The 17,930-nt window shown below is 34.4% G+C and overlaps 1 protein-coding gene across 6 annotated transcripts in view; it reads right to left on the bottom strand.

Annotated features, from left to right (window-relative positions):
• Window positions 1-17,930, bottom strand: part of LOC115445242 (unconventional myosin IC) — a 63,300-nt gene that overhangs the window by 22,512 nt on the left and 22,858 nt on the right. For 5 of the 6 annotated variants that reach the window (XM_037438542.1, XM_037438539.1, XM_037438541.1 and 2 more), the window contains 2 exons: window positions 3,376-3,532; window positions 2,194-2,309 (listed from right to left, as the gene is read on the bottom strand). In XM_037438542.1, the coding sequence (XP_037294439.1) occupies window positions 2,194-2,309; window positions 3,376-3,532 (273 nt within the window). Of the gene's footprint in view, window positions 1-2,193; window positions 2,310-3,375; window positions 3,533-3,786; window positions 3,807-17,930 lie in introns of those variants that run through there. The other variant, XM_037438543.1, reaches the window with a different exon arrangement.

Here is a 17,930-nt window from a genome sequence, read left to right as displayed (position 1 = left end):
TGAAAGTATAGATCGCCCAGGACCTATAATCCTTACATTGTGTGTACTAACTGTGTGTGGTGTCCTGACAAACGTGACGAAGTGCAGCAGCATAACCAAGGCGGGTTCCTGACGTCGTGTGGCAGTGGCAGATGTGAGTACTTGCATGCATTTCCATCGTCACGCGAATATACGTCTATGTCCCTATGTATCATCACGATACATATCTCTAACTGAATTTAATCCAACACAAAGCAGCTCATGTGTGTTCGATTTTGAAAATAAATAACTCATATTGAGATCTATTCTTGGTCCTGGAATACGAGGTATTATGAATCTTCAAAAATCAAAATCACTTTTATACAGGAGTATTAAATTTAATTATCTTTATAAATAAAAATGAATCACCTAAATGTTTGTACGCGTATAACTTCCAAACGACTGTACCAAATTGGATAAATCTTTCTTTTATGTGTTCGTAATTATCAGGAGAGGGTTTGTATGAAAAAATATAAATAAAATAGCATATATTTAAAAATCTAAGAAAAGCGAATGTAACAGTTAGACATTTTTAAGGGGAAAAAAATATGGCAGTACGAAGTTCGTCGGGTCAGTAAGTATATTATAAAAAACGGTATACATATAGTATATTGTATCCCAATTTGGACGTAGTTATAGGCACACGTATAACTGAATATTAACGTATTATGTGAAAGGATAACAAGCGTAGTACTTTAAATTTTGTAAAATACGATTTGCGTAACTTTACCGTTTGGAGACTTCTTTACGTTTTCAATTAATGCGATAATTAATGCCATAAGACGTTAGAGTGGTCCCAAAATAGCGATATTCTATAGGATACTACGTAGACAGTATGTATTTCCGACTAGTGACTAACTTCATATCGGTAAACTGCAAAGCTATATAAATTACTCTGTACTTAATTACATTTAGGGGTATCGTGTTGGAAAAGGTGCTGAAGATGAATAAATAGCTCGTTTTTCAACATTTATCGTGCTTTGGACTTACTTTACCGAATGTTAATTAGTAAGTTATGCGCATCGCGTCACGTAGTGTTCGATTTATTGTTATCGATTCTCGATAAGTGGTTATCGATGATAGTAATAGGAACTGATATAATTGTGTGTATACAAGCTATAATTGCTGTAATGGAGCTGGAAAAGTTCATCACTTATTTGTTTAGGAATTAGGAACTTCAGAATTTTTACATAACAGTTATTATTCTTTTCAAAGGAAAGCGGCGGTAGCCTAGTTGGGTGTGGAACGGACTGCCAAGACGAATGTCCGCAGGTTCAAATCCCAAGGGGGCACACACCTCTGACTTTTCTAAAATCATGTGTGTATTCTTTGTGAATTTATCGTTCGCTTTAACGGCGAAGGAAAACCTCGTGAGGAAACCTGCACATCTGAGAATTGCTCTATAGGAATTTCGAAGGTGTGTGAAGTCTACCAATCCGCACTAGGCCAGCGTGGTGGACTAAGGCCTTAATCCCTCTCAGTAGCAGAGGAGATCCGTGCTCAGCAGTGGGCAAGAATATAATACACGGCTGATATTATTATTATTTATTCTATTCAATAGACTGCACTGCTTTTCCTTTTTCTATTTACATACTATGGTTATTTAGAACATATTGCTAAGAGCGGTAACACCGCAATTTATACTTATTGTTGTTTTGTTTTACTCGTGTGCAAATTACAGTGAATAATAAATAAATAAATGAAAATAGTGTAAAGGGTCTTAGGTTTCAAATAGAGTAGGTCCGTGTGAGTTCGCCCCGTAACCACGAAGGCAGCAAAGTCATCGACACATCGAGCGGAAATTATGATATAAATAGTTTTATTTAACCCATTTGCCATCGGAATGATTGGAATGTTAGCCGGCTAATATGACAGCTACGTGACATTACGCGTGTCTCGGAAAAATAACCTTATTATGTAATAAATAATAAGGTTATATTCCCGTGACACTTGTAATGTCATGTAACTGTGTTGTAGCTGTCATGTTAGCCGGCTAACATGTCAAGCATTAAGTAGTGTGCCTACTCATTCTACTCACTATTTCATAAATAGAAATGCTCGTAAAATCAACACTTGAATGATCGTATCAAATTCGTTTAGTTATATAATGGCTATTCTTATTTTTCCCAATTAAACGTAATTAAGGAAATATTTTAAATTTGGAAAGCTACTCACACGTGGGGTGGTGCTTCGAAGAACGCCTTCTGGAAGTAAAGCTTGGTCTTCTCTTCGGTGTAGATCGGCAAGTTCTTGTAAGGGTTCACGGAGATCAGTACGTTGCCGATGTAAGTCTATAAAAAATGATTACATGATAATATTTATTTATTAAAAAAAAATATTTAAAAAGAAATACATAAGGATAAAATAATTTTAGGTGCTGGCAGAAACCGGACACAAATTAAAAAAATATATACATTTAAAAATCTTGGATTCTAATTTTAAAATCCCAGATTTATTCACAAAAAGTTTTTTGTAGAAATTGTAAACAACTGAGTTTGATTATATATTTCATAAGGTAGGTAATCTTCAATGATTAATTTTACTGCGTTGTGACTGGTAACAACAGATGGCGCTAGTACCTAATCACAGACGGCAAAATAGCATCGTTGGCTCTATTTAGTAAATATACAAGTACATATTTCAAGTGGCGGTGGAAGGCGACAGATAGAAATATGTAGAAAACCGAAAAATACTCAAAGGAGTCACGGGTTCGATTTTTATGAAAAATAAAACTTTGTTTTTGGCTTTTGATAAAGCTACATTTTATATACCACGAAGCTTAAACACTTATATCAGATTTTTTTCTAAGCTATCTACGCTTGTATGAGAAATTTGTAAAGCTAGCTTAAGCTGTGCAATCAGTGTCAATATTTATTCAAATAAAAGTTTGATCACAGCCTACTTACTGTATTTATTATCTTTACTTTTACTACTTGAAAAAAATGATCTTCCAACGCGATGACTAGACTGCCACTTAAGCATCTCTTTAAAAACTTATCAGCACTTTCATATAACCACTTTTATTAATATTTTCACTGTAATTTTGTTCAACTTAGTATTAAGACACACGTTGGTACGTGTAAATATAATTGTCCCTGTCCCCAACAGCGTGGGCAGGAGTATAAAGAACACTCCTACGACGATATTTTCATCTATTGATATAATAGATGTAGCGAGCATATAACTAATACGAGCAAATAACAAAACATTTAACTATGAAAAACAACATTCGCAACTTAGCAAATAAGCACCTGTTCCGATGGCAAGAACACTACGAAATATGCGAAAAAAAGCTATTTTAGTTGAGACACTTTAAAAAACTCAGAATAATAGAGGTACGTAATTAAAAGTACTTACATAAATAATGTTCTCATGGAACCGCTTCTTCAGATTGTCGATAAAGGCGGCCTCGGATCTGAAGTCTTCCAGCAGGACGAAGTCCTGGACTCCGACGCGCTCCCGGTGCTGTAGTGCGTGCTCCATCACGCCTTGGACTGATACTGGCCGCTGAAGCCTGCGGATAAAAAGACTCGTGTTACGATCGTTAAGAAAAAAATAAAATCATTAAAGGATTTGAAAAAAGAACGCGTCAGGTAATTAGACGAAATGGTTTGCCGCCATTTTAGACATGGATTGTTATTGTAATGGAAAATATTGTAAATTGGAAAAATATTGTGCATTAATTAGAGAGTGATATTAATAACAAGTAAACAACTTGTTTTGAGCAGTGAAGACTTAACGAGTGTAGAAAACAGCAATAAAGATTACCACATAATAAATGCGAAATATCTACAAAACAACACAATGACCAAAACTTTACTTAAATAGATGTTATATTATTAACGCTCAAAAGGAGACTGATTGTATTTTGCATTTTAGAATGAGGGATTTATTATTTATACGCATGTTGTATCAAAACCGCTACAATGTAATGTATGACTAAACATGACTTATTAGAAATACATTTCGTGTTGGTCCAAACAACAAAACACATTCCACGATATTTTATATACGACATTTTGTTTATTAATTTATTTATTTATTACTGATGCACCATCGATAGTACGCTATTATGGTAGGATTGCAGAGCTGAGAGGTCTCCTGTTCCATCCCTGGGTCCGGCTAAATAATTTTGGGTTTTTCTACTCAGTATCAGCCAGGAGTCTGGAATTTTTGCCCGATATGGCGATAGGCTCGCCCCCTAAAACATGAGACGGAATACGCACGGGGGAAAGTGGGTGCGCCAGTTGCGCGTCTGTCTACCCCATAGGGCTTATGTTGTTCAATGTGATTTTATTTTTGTTTTAAAGTGGAGTTGGATAATAATTATAAACGATGACGAATAAATTAACCATTATGTAATATTAATGCAAATATTATAAATTATTTGTTATGTAAAGTCTATAAATAAAAATTTCAATTAAATTCATAATATTAAATAAAAATCTATACTAATATATAAAGCTGAAGAGTCTGTTTGTTTGAACGCGCTATTCTAAGGAACTCCTAAACCGATATTTGATTTTTTTTAAGCTACATTACTCTTAAGTGCTGTAGGCTACTTCTTATCGCAGAATAAATTTCCCCCGGGTAGAGCATTAGGCAAAAGCAATATTATAAATTAAATGGAACTTGGAAACAACCGCTTGTTGTATACTATAGTTCCACTATTCTTTCCATTTCGTAATTCTATGTTTGCAATAACTCAATTTTTTTTTAAATGTTTTCAGATATCTTTTTAAATGTCTTACCGTAATTTTTCTATCCTCATAAGCAACACTTCGTACGCACAAAACTCCTTATATCCCATTATTGAAAAGATTTTTTTAAAATTCTATCAAAGTTCAACTTCTAAACGATGTAGTCATTCATTTATTTTCTTTTCGTGTATGAAACTGACAGTTAAATCAAAAACAAAATCGTTTAATTGTAGCAATGTCCAATCACAACTAGTTATACGAAATAAATGGACCAAAACCACGAAATGTACACTCCAAGAAATGTTAACAACAAAATCATTACAATTGATTCGTACAAACAAATCGTTTTCTTGAGAAATGTCAATACTGATAGTATATTAGAGCACTAGTAGTAGAACCCAGCTTCGTTCATGATACACTAGTTATTTGAATCATGTCGTTTTATTTAAGTTGTTCGTCAACGAAAAGCATAGTCAATGTCGAACTAAGAAGTTGTAATAATTATCTTTATTAACTAGGAATTGCGTTCATACTTCATATAAAAAAGGTTTAAAAGTACAAGTTACTGATTTCTTTTAGTAAAGACAGCAATTAAACTTAATTTTATATAAAAACGCAATAGTCTCCTAATTCTGATGAGTAGTTAAGTAAATAAATTTTGTTTTAATACTAAATTAATTCTTCATTAAATTCAAAATCCGACACACCTAGGTCAAACTGGTATTATTACAAACTAATTTACTCACGCACAGACAGACAAACTTGCATTTTTACTACAGTTAAGATAATGTCAATGGGGCTCATTGTTGATTTAGAAAGCAAATTATGTAAATAAACAAGAGATTCTGGAGAAGACAATATCAGTTAAAGGACATCAATGATAGCCCTTTAATTAATTATTACTACCTTAGTTTTAATATCCATTGTTTCGCTCAAGTATGTCAATATTATTTGATAAGTTCTTTTGGATGAATGCAGTTTATTGAGCAGTGACTACTTTACCTTATAGTAATTTTCAGTTTATCTTAGCTCATATAGCTAAATATTACTTAGTTATAAGAATAAAAAATATAATAAATGTTATGCGAACTAAGCAAAACTATCTTAGCTTCGTTCTGCGTCTGCAATCTGGGTCTATAGACGTAATTTGGAAAGGAAACAGACAATACATCGATGGAGAGTCAATAGGTTATCGCCGCGGCACTTGCAACGCAAATTAGGAAAGTCATGTATAATGAGAAGAAACCACTGAACAGAGAAAACCGTCATCCCGTTTAGTGGCAATTGTACTTAGGCTCATGTGAGCAGTGAGGGTTAGAGTTCGATTCCTATGTTGGGAAAATTATAATTATTGATCGAGTTATTCGATGCGAAAACATATGAGATGTTGAATAATATGTAAATTGTTGTTACGAATTTTACCACGGTTTTTTATATTATACTTTTGTCAGAAACGTCGGGAGAAAGTCTATCTAAAATTCGCGTAAATATAAAAAATCATTACGTAAATTAATAGTTATTTGATGTTTAAAACCTTATAAGATTTAACTAGGACTGCCAGTTGTGCCATTTCGCGAAAACCTAGCTTCACATAATACGATAAATAATGTCGTGAAGTGTGAATTTCTTGTGACTGCCTACCTTTATAGTAAAGACTTGAGGAGTTTTATGTATGAGAAGAAACCATCAAGCTAATAGACTTTAATGACGTGTTTACGAACTGAGATCATCAGGAAGTACGTGATTGGAATGTTGTGAGTAATAATGTGGTAAAATGACTGTCATTGGACTCTTTGAAACAAAGCATTACTGCGGTCAATTGTCAAGTAATATCGTGTTATGATCAGGGGCGCCAGTAACTAATGTATGTGATATGATTCACTTGAAATAGATATTTATTGCCTATAAACAGCAACACTATCCAGAATTATTACCGGTGGTAGGTCTTCATACGTGAGGATCCGCCTGGGTAGGTACTACCTCAATGTCTATTTCCGCCGTCAAGTAGCAGTGTGTAGTCACTGTTGTGTGCCACTGACTACAATGTCCTTCAAAAAGGACATTGTAGTCAGTGTAACTATTGGACATAATCAGACTTAATGTTAGGATGGCGCGCGCAGTTGAATACCAAACTATACTTAGTAATTCAAGAAAGAAAAAGAAGTTTGAATTACAAAGCTCGATGTGGCACTCGACTTTGCTTAACCTGAGATATAATATGTTAAATCTCAAAATGTCCAGTAATTACGATGACTACAATGTCTTTAAAATGAAAGATGCATATTGCTGCTTGGTGTCACAAATAGACATTGTGGCGCCACCTACCCAGATGGATCATCATGCACGAGAGATCACCAGTAAAGTTTGAAACAAAGACGAAATAACAGAAAATTTTGAAACGTCCATTAACGTCCTATTGCGGCATTTGTCAACCAAAACGGCGCTGACATTCAAAATGTCAACTTTCTTGACATTTGTAAAATACCACGACATTACATGGGGCGTCCTATCACGTCCAAACATGGTATCGATGTCGATATCCGCGGTAAAGGTTGACGAACTCGGATTTGCAGTCTTCGTCATCTTCGTGACGGATTTGAGGATTGAATCATTTTGTTACCATATTTTTATAAATTCTTTATTGGGTTTCGACGGAACGATGAACTCTTAATTCAGGCAATTGTGTTGTTCAGACTAATTGTGGGTCCCTTTACCTATCAATATTGAGTTCTGAAAGCATTTAGGGATATTTATGGTATTGAGAGATACAATGTCTCTTGGCGGTTGATATTTTTATTTGGTTACATCGCGCTTACAGATACGTTCGGGGTTATCATTGTGATTTAAACAATTAAACAGCTTTCCTTGGTCCAGTGGCAGTGAAATTAGGCCCTGAGGTCCTATGTTTGACCTTAAATCAAACAATGTGTAAATTTTATAACTAAGAATATATAAATAATGTACTAAGACGATAACTTGAGGTCGAGTTCAATTTTTTGGAATGAAGAGTACGAAGCGACAAAGGCGATGACGTATCCTTTAATATTTCTCGCATATCACTTGTTTTATCCACATAGGGGTAGACAGAGACGTACCAGTGCACTTCACTTATCTGTTCCATGATGTGATAGGGAGGAGCTAATCTCCATTGGTCACAAATTCATAACCAACTCAAATGTTTTTAATAACATCTAAAATCTTACTCAAAAAACTGTCAAGTCTGTAGAACTTAAAATCTAACGATTTACAAACAAACTTTGCCACTGGATCAGTAAGACGATTAGTTTTATTTATTTATTGCACCTAATATACAAACGTATATAGGCGGATTTAATGCCAAAGGCATTCTCTCCCTGTCAACCTTAAGGTGCAGAGATAAATAAGTTATATTAATATTAGGTACATTAACTAGGTAGATAATTTTTTTTAGGTTCATAACTTTCATGTTATTACTGTATCAATATATATTACTGATAAGCGCAAACGCAGGTGATGTCATTCATTGGCTGAGCTCGTCATGCATCCTTATTTAGATAGCGTGGTGTGCAATGACCTAAATACACTGATTCGCTTGTTACTCGTTATGCTTTATTGTTGAGCAGGTGTAAATCTGGTCACTGGACGTGCAGTGCCAGGGCAGTGGGAGGTCCGTGCATTCACAGATTTTGATTTTTTTCTGGGCATGGCAACATGGCCCCACTGCTCTTAATGGTAAATGGAGTGGTGTCTAGCGTATAGCGTATATGATTACTCCTCGCCAGTTGAAGCAATTATGCCGGCTTGTTTGAACTGAATATCAAGGTCGAAAATACTCAGTTTTATAACTCAGACAAGCAACTTTTTTTGGGTCAGCGCATTGTCCCGATGTTCACTAATTTATAAGATCTTAATTTACTCATGATGTCATAAATGTCGGTATCACTATAATAAAAAAAATGTTTTTTTAATCTTGACATCTACTCCATTCTTGATAATGTGATACATAAACATAAGCTAGTGACAAGTCTCGACTCACGAATGAATCACTATGACGTTACAATCTTTGCTTCTTATTCAGATTTGAACCCATATCAGTTTGCAGTGACGCATCTGACCTGTCCACAAATAAAACACCGACCCCACGCAGTGGTACCCTATTGCATTAAGAATAACGAATGATATTCATTAACAAAGTAAAGGACGTATAATCACGTCATTGTAGACCGTGCGTTCCTAACACTGCCCGGGCTCTACAATTAGTGCAAAGCATCAATAAGACATTTTTAGACATCAATAGACCCGCCATAATGGTCCACTTTCTGGGAATGGCCTGTGTATTTCCGGTTCCAACAGGCCGGCATAATTGTGTCGACTGTCGAGGGGTAATCATCTCTCGTCAGTCGACACTCTATTGGACCACACTACACTTACCATCAGGTGTAGTGGGATCAGTTTGCCGCGCCAGTACAAAAAAGACAATTAAAACGGGATTCCGAATAATGCACTGACGTATATTCTATAGACACGAACGTTCATATAAACTATTTGTTCAAAATCGGAACTAAAATGGCAACCAAAACGTTATTGTTATAACCTATAATTTATTAAACAACAAATAATTTTACTTATTTAACTAATATTTTTTTACTCAAATCAAGGTTTACGCTTAGACTCGAGTTCTTATATCATGAGCGCCACACACAACCACAAGCGTCAATATTGACCATACTAAAGTCAGTTTGAATGGATTGCAGGTCAATTCAGTTGAACACAGTGAATGTTCGGAACGCCAAATCTAGTATGCAGTACATATTTATCGATGGAAAAATGTATCAAAAAGTCTATTAAAAGATATTCCGGACAATAGTGTCGGGTCGCGTGCCGCCGCCGCGTTACCTTGCGAATTGAATACTGGCGTCACACGCAGCCATTGTTTACGGATATTTCCTATTCTACACAGATTCGGGTCAAGTTGAAGATTTATTTAAGTTTTTTTTCCGTGTTGCGGGTCTTGATTAATTGTTTTTTTTTATTGTTTAATAATGTAGCTTTTAGAAACAAAACTATATAGATTTATATTACCCATTCAATAGAGATTAAAATGGAAATACGATTTTGATTTTTATGTAGCACCTAGTTTATGTTAATTTTCGCGGTGATACATAATTTATTGTACTTAACCAAAGTAAGCATAGAGCGTTTATATTTCGGAGTAACAAATAAAAATTATATCATAATTCCACGGTAGATATTGCCTACATTTTTATAATTATATTTAATGAACAATGAATTAATGATTTCTTATGTTTACGCGAATGTTAGACATTGAAATAAAACTGGTCACGGGGCGGACCACGAAGGCTGCAAAGTCTACGAAACGTCGGGAGTAAATTATATTATAAAAATCAATAAACTCCTCAAAATAGTTGTACCTATTTAAATATAATGGAATATCGAAAAACTATACATACGAAATTTTATAAATGTTTATAAACTTTGGAACGTAGTAATGCGTCCACTATTTCATATTCCTTCTCAGAACCGATATTCTTTTCGAACATACCGTACTATAAAATTGCGAATAGTTGCCAGTTGCCACATACGGAGGCAGTGGGGTGTGTAACGTGATATTACGGGGCTGAGAGTCCAAATGTCACGCCACTGCACGCATCGGCGACCACGCAAGTGGGTTAATGTCTCCGTTTACTTGCAACAGGGAATGTCAAGCGAAAATAATACAATGTGTTTCGATTTTTCTTAATTTTTATAACTATGGGAGTCGGTCTTTTGAGAAATTATGTTTCGTGGTTTTGGTGACGTCGAAAGAGGTTAATATACCTACGTCTACTGAACTATAGAAAAATAAATGCAATGTGAATTATTTATTCATCTAAGGGCTAATATTACATAAAGTTTTCAAAATTAATAATATTCATGCGAAGGGTGACGATGGAAAAAAATATTCAAAATAATTAATTGTGAGTTTATAAGGCAGGAAAATATAGCTGACGATTCAGATAAACCTTGGGCCAAGTTTACACTAAACAGTTCCGACATTAATATATTACGTAAGAACTTCCAAAAGCGTTTACACTAGTAGAATATATCAAGAATTCTACACATGTGACTCACTGCAAGTCCAGCAAGCGTCAAAATTTACAGAAGTCAGCTTACGGTAATTGTTTACACGGTAAAATAGCTTATAGAGCTCAACTTCTACCAGTTCGCTTACTAAGTTAAATCTTGCTTCACACAAATTGAACGAAACGTTATAAATTTGTCAACGTATCTTTACTTTACAAATTTATACGCACGCTTTTAAACATTCTTTTAATCTATAAACAGATTTAGAATTCACACAGAAGCCACACGTGTTAATTGCTGCAAACGCGTAGTCCTTATTACAAAGCAATAAATATTAATTTAGCACTCCAGCACACGGGCTTACCCCAGTCAGCTATGCCGAAGCCATGTACCAAAATTGGATAGATGTCAATCACCTCTCATATGGACTGCTAAATTAAGTAGCTAACGTCATGCTTAAACACAATCGAAAGATTATGCAGCGGTTAATTCATTATGGTGTTTGATGACGCATTGTGTAGATAAATTGATTAATAAATAAGAAAATTTGAGTTTATAAAGTTGTTTTGAAATCAATTTTTTTTTGGTGTTTGATACGTCTTTCAAAACGAATAAATAATTAAATTCCATGATGTAATTTAAGCTATTGACAAAGATTAATATTTTGGATGTTGCGTTTTGGAATTTATTCATATTAGAAGTTAAACAATCTTTTAATTAACATAACTCATTTCATTCCATCTTCATAAATACAATCTTTCGTTCACTCATGTCATTCAGTAGATTTATGACACCGAGATATGTCTGTAACTGGCTATACGAGCTATAAAATCAATTTGGAAACAACTTTCATACATTAGCAAATTGCTACTTCACTCATCGAGACATCATCTCGCGGTGAAAGTCCTCCGCAAGTCCTTTTTGGGTTGTCAATAATATGGCCACAGATGATTTGTTATTACTTTCCATTTCTCTCCGTTGTACTAATTATGTTTAAATTAATTTGCTTCTCGGATCCTGTTTGGTATATTTCAATTAATCCAAAAAAGCTTTTTTATGACGTAAGTATTTCTAAAATCAAAATGAAGTAATTTATTTGTTAATGTAGGTAGAAATTTTACAATAGATGGAAATATTTGTATCTATGTTGTTTTGTTTGAATAAGTATGCATTACACATCCCTTTACAACAATGCACCTCCTTTTGTGGATTAAGAGGTCCCAGTGTAAAAAAAATATAAAAATAGATTAATTTGAAGTGATTTCATTATTTCCTTCTGCTATAAAGACAGACAAACTTATCAGTGTATACAAAACCCACTATAGAAACTTTCATACTTCTATAATTACACATTTATCTGATTCAAAATCAATGATTATACCTATCATATACATCCTATATTTCTATCCACGGTCTTGTATGTTAATGCAAGTTATAATAATCTTCATGATTGAAACTTTAAAGAAACCGATATCTTAACTTCAGTGAATTAATAGCCCATCAGAATGGCGCCAAAGCAAATCGACCGATGGGAATCGGGTAATAAAACATCCATTAAAATCAAGTTTCATAACCAAATGCATTTTACTAGTAACTTCTACTAGACTTCGGCAGCATCGAAGTCTGTCACAGGAATGTTTTAATATTCCGGAATACAGTATAGAGGTTTCTAGATCTAAAAAATAATTGTTTGATGGAGAGAGTATTATTAGCTGTATGTTAACCGAGGTCTACGTCTTTATTTAATCTATATACATATATAAAAATGAATCCCTATTTCCCTTGGTCACGCCATCACGCGTGAACGGCTGGACCGATTTCACTATTTTTGTTGTTTGTTATTGCCAGGACAAGGTTCTTATGAAAGAAAAAAATAGAAAATTAGAACATTTAAGAAAACTTAACGAAATTATTAATTTTATATAACTGTCAATTGTTTAAAATAACTGTCAGCGATTGATAGAATGCGCGCTGCAAATTCATAGTTAAGCGGGACAACGTCTGTCGGGTCAACTAGTTTTATATAAAACCAAACATCTAAGCCTCCAAATATCTAAATACCTACAAAAACTTTCGTGTCTATTAAGATTGGAAGGTAAACGATGGCTTCCTTCGGGTTCACGGTTCTTTCCGTTATACGAACCAAATTAAGAAGGTATGTGTTCCTCATTTACCGTGGCCACGGTTCGAATATAAATTACTTTGTAACTATTTTATATTCCCAGAACAATAATGTGTTATGTTTCCGGTGAATATTTAATGTGTTTTCGCAAAGGCAAACAATTTTCTGGTTGTGAGAAAGTTCGCGGTTATGGAATTTGGATTTTTTTATTTACAGCTCATAATAATTAATAACCGTTATAAATGGAGTTCAGTTGATGTCAATAAAAATGTAACATTCAAGTTTAAGTAAAGGTAGTATTAAACTATCAAAAAAGAAGTCTTTAATAACTATTGTGTTATTGACAGTGGCTACCATGTTATGAAAAGGCCTGCAATAAGCTAGTTGCGACGGGTCAGATTCCAGGGTCAATTCTCAACACCGCGAAGGTATGTCGGCTACCATCCACATAAGCCCATTCGGAACATTAACCGCCATTTTCAATAAACGCTCCCGATTTACACGAATGTTAGACATTGAAATAAAACGGATTGAGGAGTTGGTCATCCGCCCCGTAACTACGAAGGCCGCAGTCTTCGAAAGGTCGAGAGAAAATTATAATAAAAACCACATAGAATCCGTAAATGAGTTTTATTTCAATTTTAATTAGTATCGTTTGATGAAAACGATCGTATATATAACTTATTCTATCATGATTCAAATCGAATGTATCTAATAACAGCTGAGTCACTTGTTCCTTGTGTAAACACATCTAGACTATATGGGAAGCACAATGGCTGTTTTTTGTTCAGTTTAATTTCATATCAGTAGTTGAAAGGTGGAATGTATTGCTTTAATGTAGTCATTGTTTTAATAAATTAATCTTTGTTCTATATTGAATACGAGATTGATACTGTTAGATTAATTCAGGTAAAATAATAAACAGTTGAAAGATCTTTTTATTTAGAGAGGAGTAACTGAGAAGTAAGTTTCTGAAGAATAAGTAAACAAGCAATAATATGAAAAGAGAAGTTAACTATGGATTCCTTAGGCTTTTGATAGTCTTACTGATCCCATAAAATTTCAACAAGTATGGCATGGCTCTTCTTGAGAAGGAAGGTATTCTCCAAACGCCCCTATGTCACAGGGCGGATTCCAGTCGAAGCTGCCTTGTCACCTAGTATCCGTAAAAATATCTACAGTGATGCTAACAGTTAAAGCTACAAAAAACCTGGTCACATAAGATAAAAAAACAATAAAGCAAACAAAGCAAAGTAAAAACAAATACGTATCGTATGAACTTCCTAGAATAGGCCCAGAGAATAGAAAGCTTATTGTTAGCTGAGTATATCAAACGCGACGCACAAGCTACACCCATTGTTATCGGCGGAAACTTCTACAACTAGGAAATAACTGTTAAATGTTTTTAGCGGTGGGTAATGTTTACTTGAGGCCTCGTTCTATTTTTTTACGATCTTAATACTGTTGCATCTAAGTTCGTCCCGGGATCTTAACTATGTAATCGTGGTGTAGCGTTGGCTACCCAGTGATCAGCAGGAAGATGGGCACTTTGTTCTTGGATGACGACAGCTGCGTTTACCTTGCCTAGGCAATCAGTTGTGCTTTACCTCCATATATCGTTACTTTACTATAGCCAGCAGCAAGACAATACAGGTTGTGATGATACTGAGAGGTTTCGAATTATTTTCTGATCGGCCAATACTTGATAAGTAGGTAATTTTATATTAATTTATTTATAAATTGAATGACAGCACTTGGCTAAAACACGTATATCTAACTCTAAATTTAACAATATTAAGACACAATAAAATACAATTCAAACAAATAACGAAAGAACTAAAATTATTTCCAATACTTAACTTACTAAGGAACATATTAAACATGTTATATGACCTCATACATCGGTTACTGGAAGTTCAGGTCAGGTAATGATATTGTCTTAAAGACAGAGCTAAGAATAAGGAGAATCGTGTAATTTTCACGAAGTGGACATTGCACTGATGTAAAAGACGAAATAATACGCAGGTATTGTATAAAATCGTTTATCCTTTTATTCAGCACGTGACAATGAGATGATACACATACCAAAATAATGTATAATAATACTAATTTTAGATGCTAAGGAAACAAATGTAAACTCATAATGCAATAAGAACGAGTGTACCACGCACATTCCATGGCTGTTCTACTGATCCCCGTGGACTGTGTCTAACAATGATACGAAGCATTATGGTCTTGATTATTCGTACATATGTCAAAATTCCTGTTGGGATAAATCTCGAGAACCCCCTTATAAGCATTGGCCGCTGATGGACATCGGCATTGACATACCTGCCGTGAAAAGAATACTCTTATAATCTTCCCGGAGATGTTCATATCTAACCATAATTCCAGAGAAGTTAATTTCTATCCCTCTCCACCAGCGTGTCAAATGTTTTGAGATCTGCAAATATTTGAACCAACTTTTGGATTGGTTTAATTGTTACACCAACAAGGAAACTGTGTGGGAGTTCATTGAGCGGTGGGATGCTTTACTGTTTGTAGTTTGATTAGCAGCTCCAACCGCAATTTAAAAATGCTAAGTAAAATTTTGAGTGCTGTTGTATTTGAAATAACTTGAGTATTTGTAAAAAGCAGTAGAAGTATAGGGTTGTGTGGACTTTTGAGACGGAGGTCAGGTTTGAGCTACGTGCGTGCTTAATTATCGTTCTTTTATATATAGAAACATTGTGAGGATACCTGTTTATATTAGGGTATTCCATATTAATTTCAAAGTTATATGGACTGGTAGACATATATTCTAGGCAAACGAGCGAGCGGTCCGTCTGATGTTAAGCAGCATCCGCCGTCCATGGCCTAAAGCAATGCCAGAAGCACAGCCAAGCCGTTGGCGACGGACGACAATGAGGTATAAAGGTTAGATTTATTAATAATAAAGAGGACACGTATCCAAGCGTCCGTTTTTTCCATGTTCTTAACGCCTATTTTAATTTGTCGAGACAGGAATGAGCTCAATATTATAAATAGTTTGTTTTTAATACCCTTTTCCGCTACACAAATATAGATTCCACAAAGATAGCGATCGGGATCGTAATCTAGATAATATCGTTAATATTAACGATTAGATATTAGGTAGCGGAATTTAGTTTAAAGAATGATAAAAATGGTTTTAAATAGTTAAGAATGATATTATTATTATACAGGTAATAGGTTAAAAGTTATTTTTTTATATTTATATATTTATTGTTGGACTGCCTTGGTGGTGTAGTTATATTACTGTACGACTGTAACGCTGAGGTCTTGGATTCGATTCCCGGGTCGGGCAAAGTGACATTGGATTTTTTTACACAGTATCAGTCTGTGCCTACCTCTTCGGGTATAAAAGTGTATGTTTGTGTTATTTATGGTTACAAAAACAATTTAAACCCTTCATTATCGTGATCCCCAAACTATGATAGTGTTGTGGACAATCACTATCGCTAGAATAATAATAAAAACTTACAAAACAAAAGTAATTATTATTTTATGCGTATTTATATTGACGTAAGTTGAGGCGGAGGAATGATATGAATCTGCTGTATTTTGATTAGCAAAAACATAAGCATTTTAAGGTCTAAAAATGTTGCGTCAACAGCTGTTTTACAAATTTCTGGAAAGCATCTGCTGGTCTAGAAGGCAGGTGTTAGGGTTGTACTCCCTTAATTAACAACTGACGTCATGGTCCGTTAAAAAGGTGTGTGTACGCCCCTTAAAACATTTTCATTGATCAAATAGATGATCATATTAAGAGAAAAAATAATTATAAATTTTGGTTATTTTCAATCTGTCTTTTATTAATTAACATATTTTCTTCTTTTTTCTTTTAAGGAGTATTTAATACAAATAAAAGTAATCTATAATTTTAACGACAAGAAGTTATTCTACATAAAAATATAAATTCTTCACTTTAAAGCTATGCATACCGCGCAATATCATAGCGGTTTTTTTTAATGCTAATCTACAGATTGATCGATCGATAAATCTGATTATAAGGGAATAATAATCTGATTCTATGAGAAGTTCAGAATATTATATTAATTTAAACGCTCCAGTACTGGTAATGTATTTCTTTATGGAAATAGTAATTTCTTATGTTTACGCGAAGGCATTGAAATCTATTTAACGGATTTTATAGCGGTATTTAAGTTTATGAAGGCAGCAAAGTCTTCGAAACGTCGGGAGAAAATTATAATATAAAATACCGTTGAAGTTTAAGTGATTTAGAATGATAACCCAAGTATCGGTGACTGTCTTTAAAATCTATACCATGCTAATAGAATGTAATTTAGGTAATCCACTGCGCTCGCCATCCTGAGACATGAAATGTAAGTATTAATATGTCCAGTAGTTACACTGACTGGCACAATGTTCTTCAAACCGAATACAACAGTGACTATACACTGGTGCTTGGCGGCAGAAATAGACATTGCGGTGGTACTTAACCAGACGGTCTCTCACATATGAGACCTACCAGTAAACATGTGACATTTATTTTTTACCTTTTGCCATCTGTTTGACATCCGTTTAAACCAGGTTACGTCGTACGTACGTTCGTCTCGATAAGGCACGCTTTGTACTGTACTGAGTACATGACCCAGCCGTTCCTACACAAGTTTATTTGTTACTAGATTTAGACTTGATTTATGTCTTTTGGCAGTCCAGAGAGACCTGGAGATCTGGTATAGGTAAATTAGATATAGTTATTGTTATCTCGGATCATATTCAAATTTAGATAATGGTCTAATTACTGACCTATAAAATCAATGCTAGGCAAAATCTAAAAATCATTCTTTAAACACAATCATTGAAATTAAACTGTTTTACGGATTTTATCGCTGTTACTTAGATTATTATTTTCTCTCGACGTTTCGACTTTGTAGCCTTCATGATCACGGGGCGGACTGAGGTGTTGGTCGTCCACAAAGTCGTAGTCACAATCAAATCAATCTATCATCTTTTAATAAAGACACACGTCTAATAATGAGATG

The sequence above is a fragment of the Manduca sexta genome, chromosome 14 (genome assembly GCF_014839805.1).
Source record: "Manduca sexta isolate Smith_Timp_Sample1 chromosome 14, JHU_Msex_v1.0, whole genome shotgun sequence".
NCBI classification, from domain to species: domain Eukaryota; kingdom Metazoa; phylum Arthropoda; class Insecta; order Lepidoptera; family Sphingidae; genus Manduca; species Manduca sexta.
Note: the sequence above shows the minus strand (reverse complement) of the source record. Positions and strands in the feature narration are given on the sequence as shown.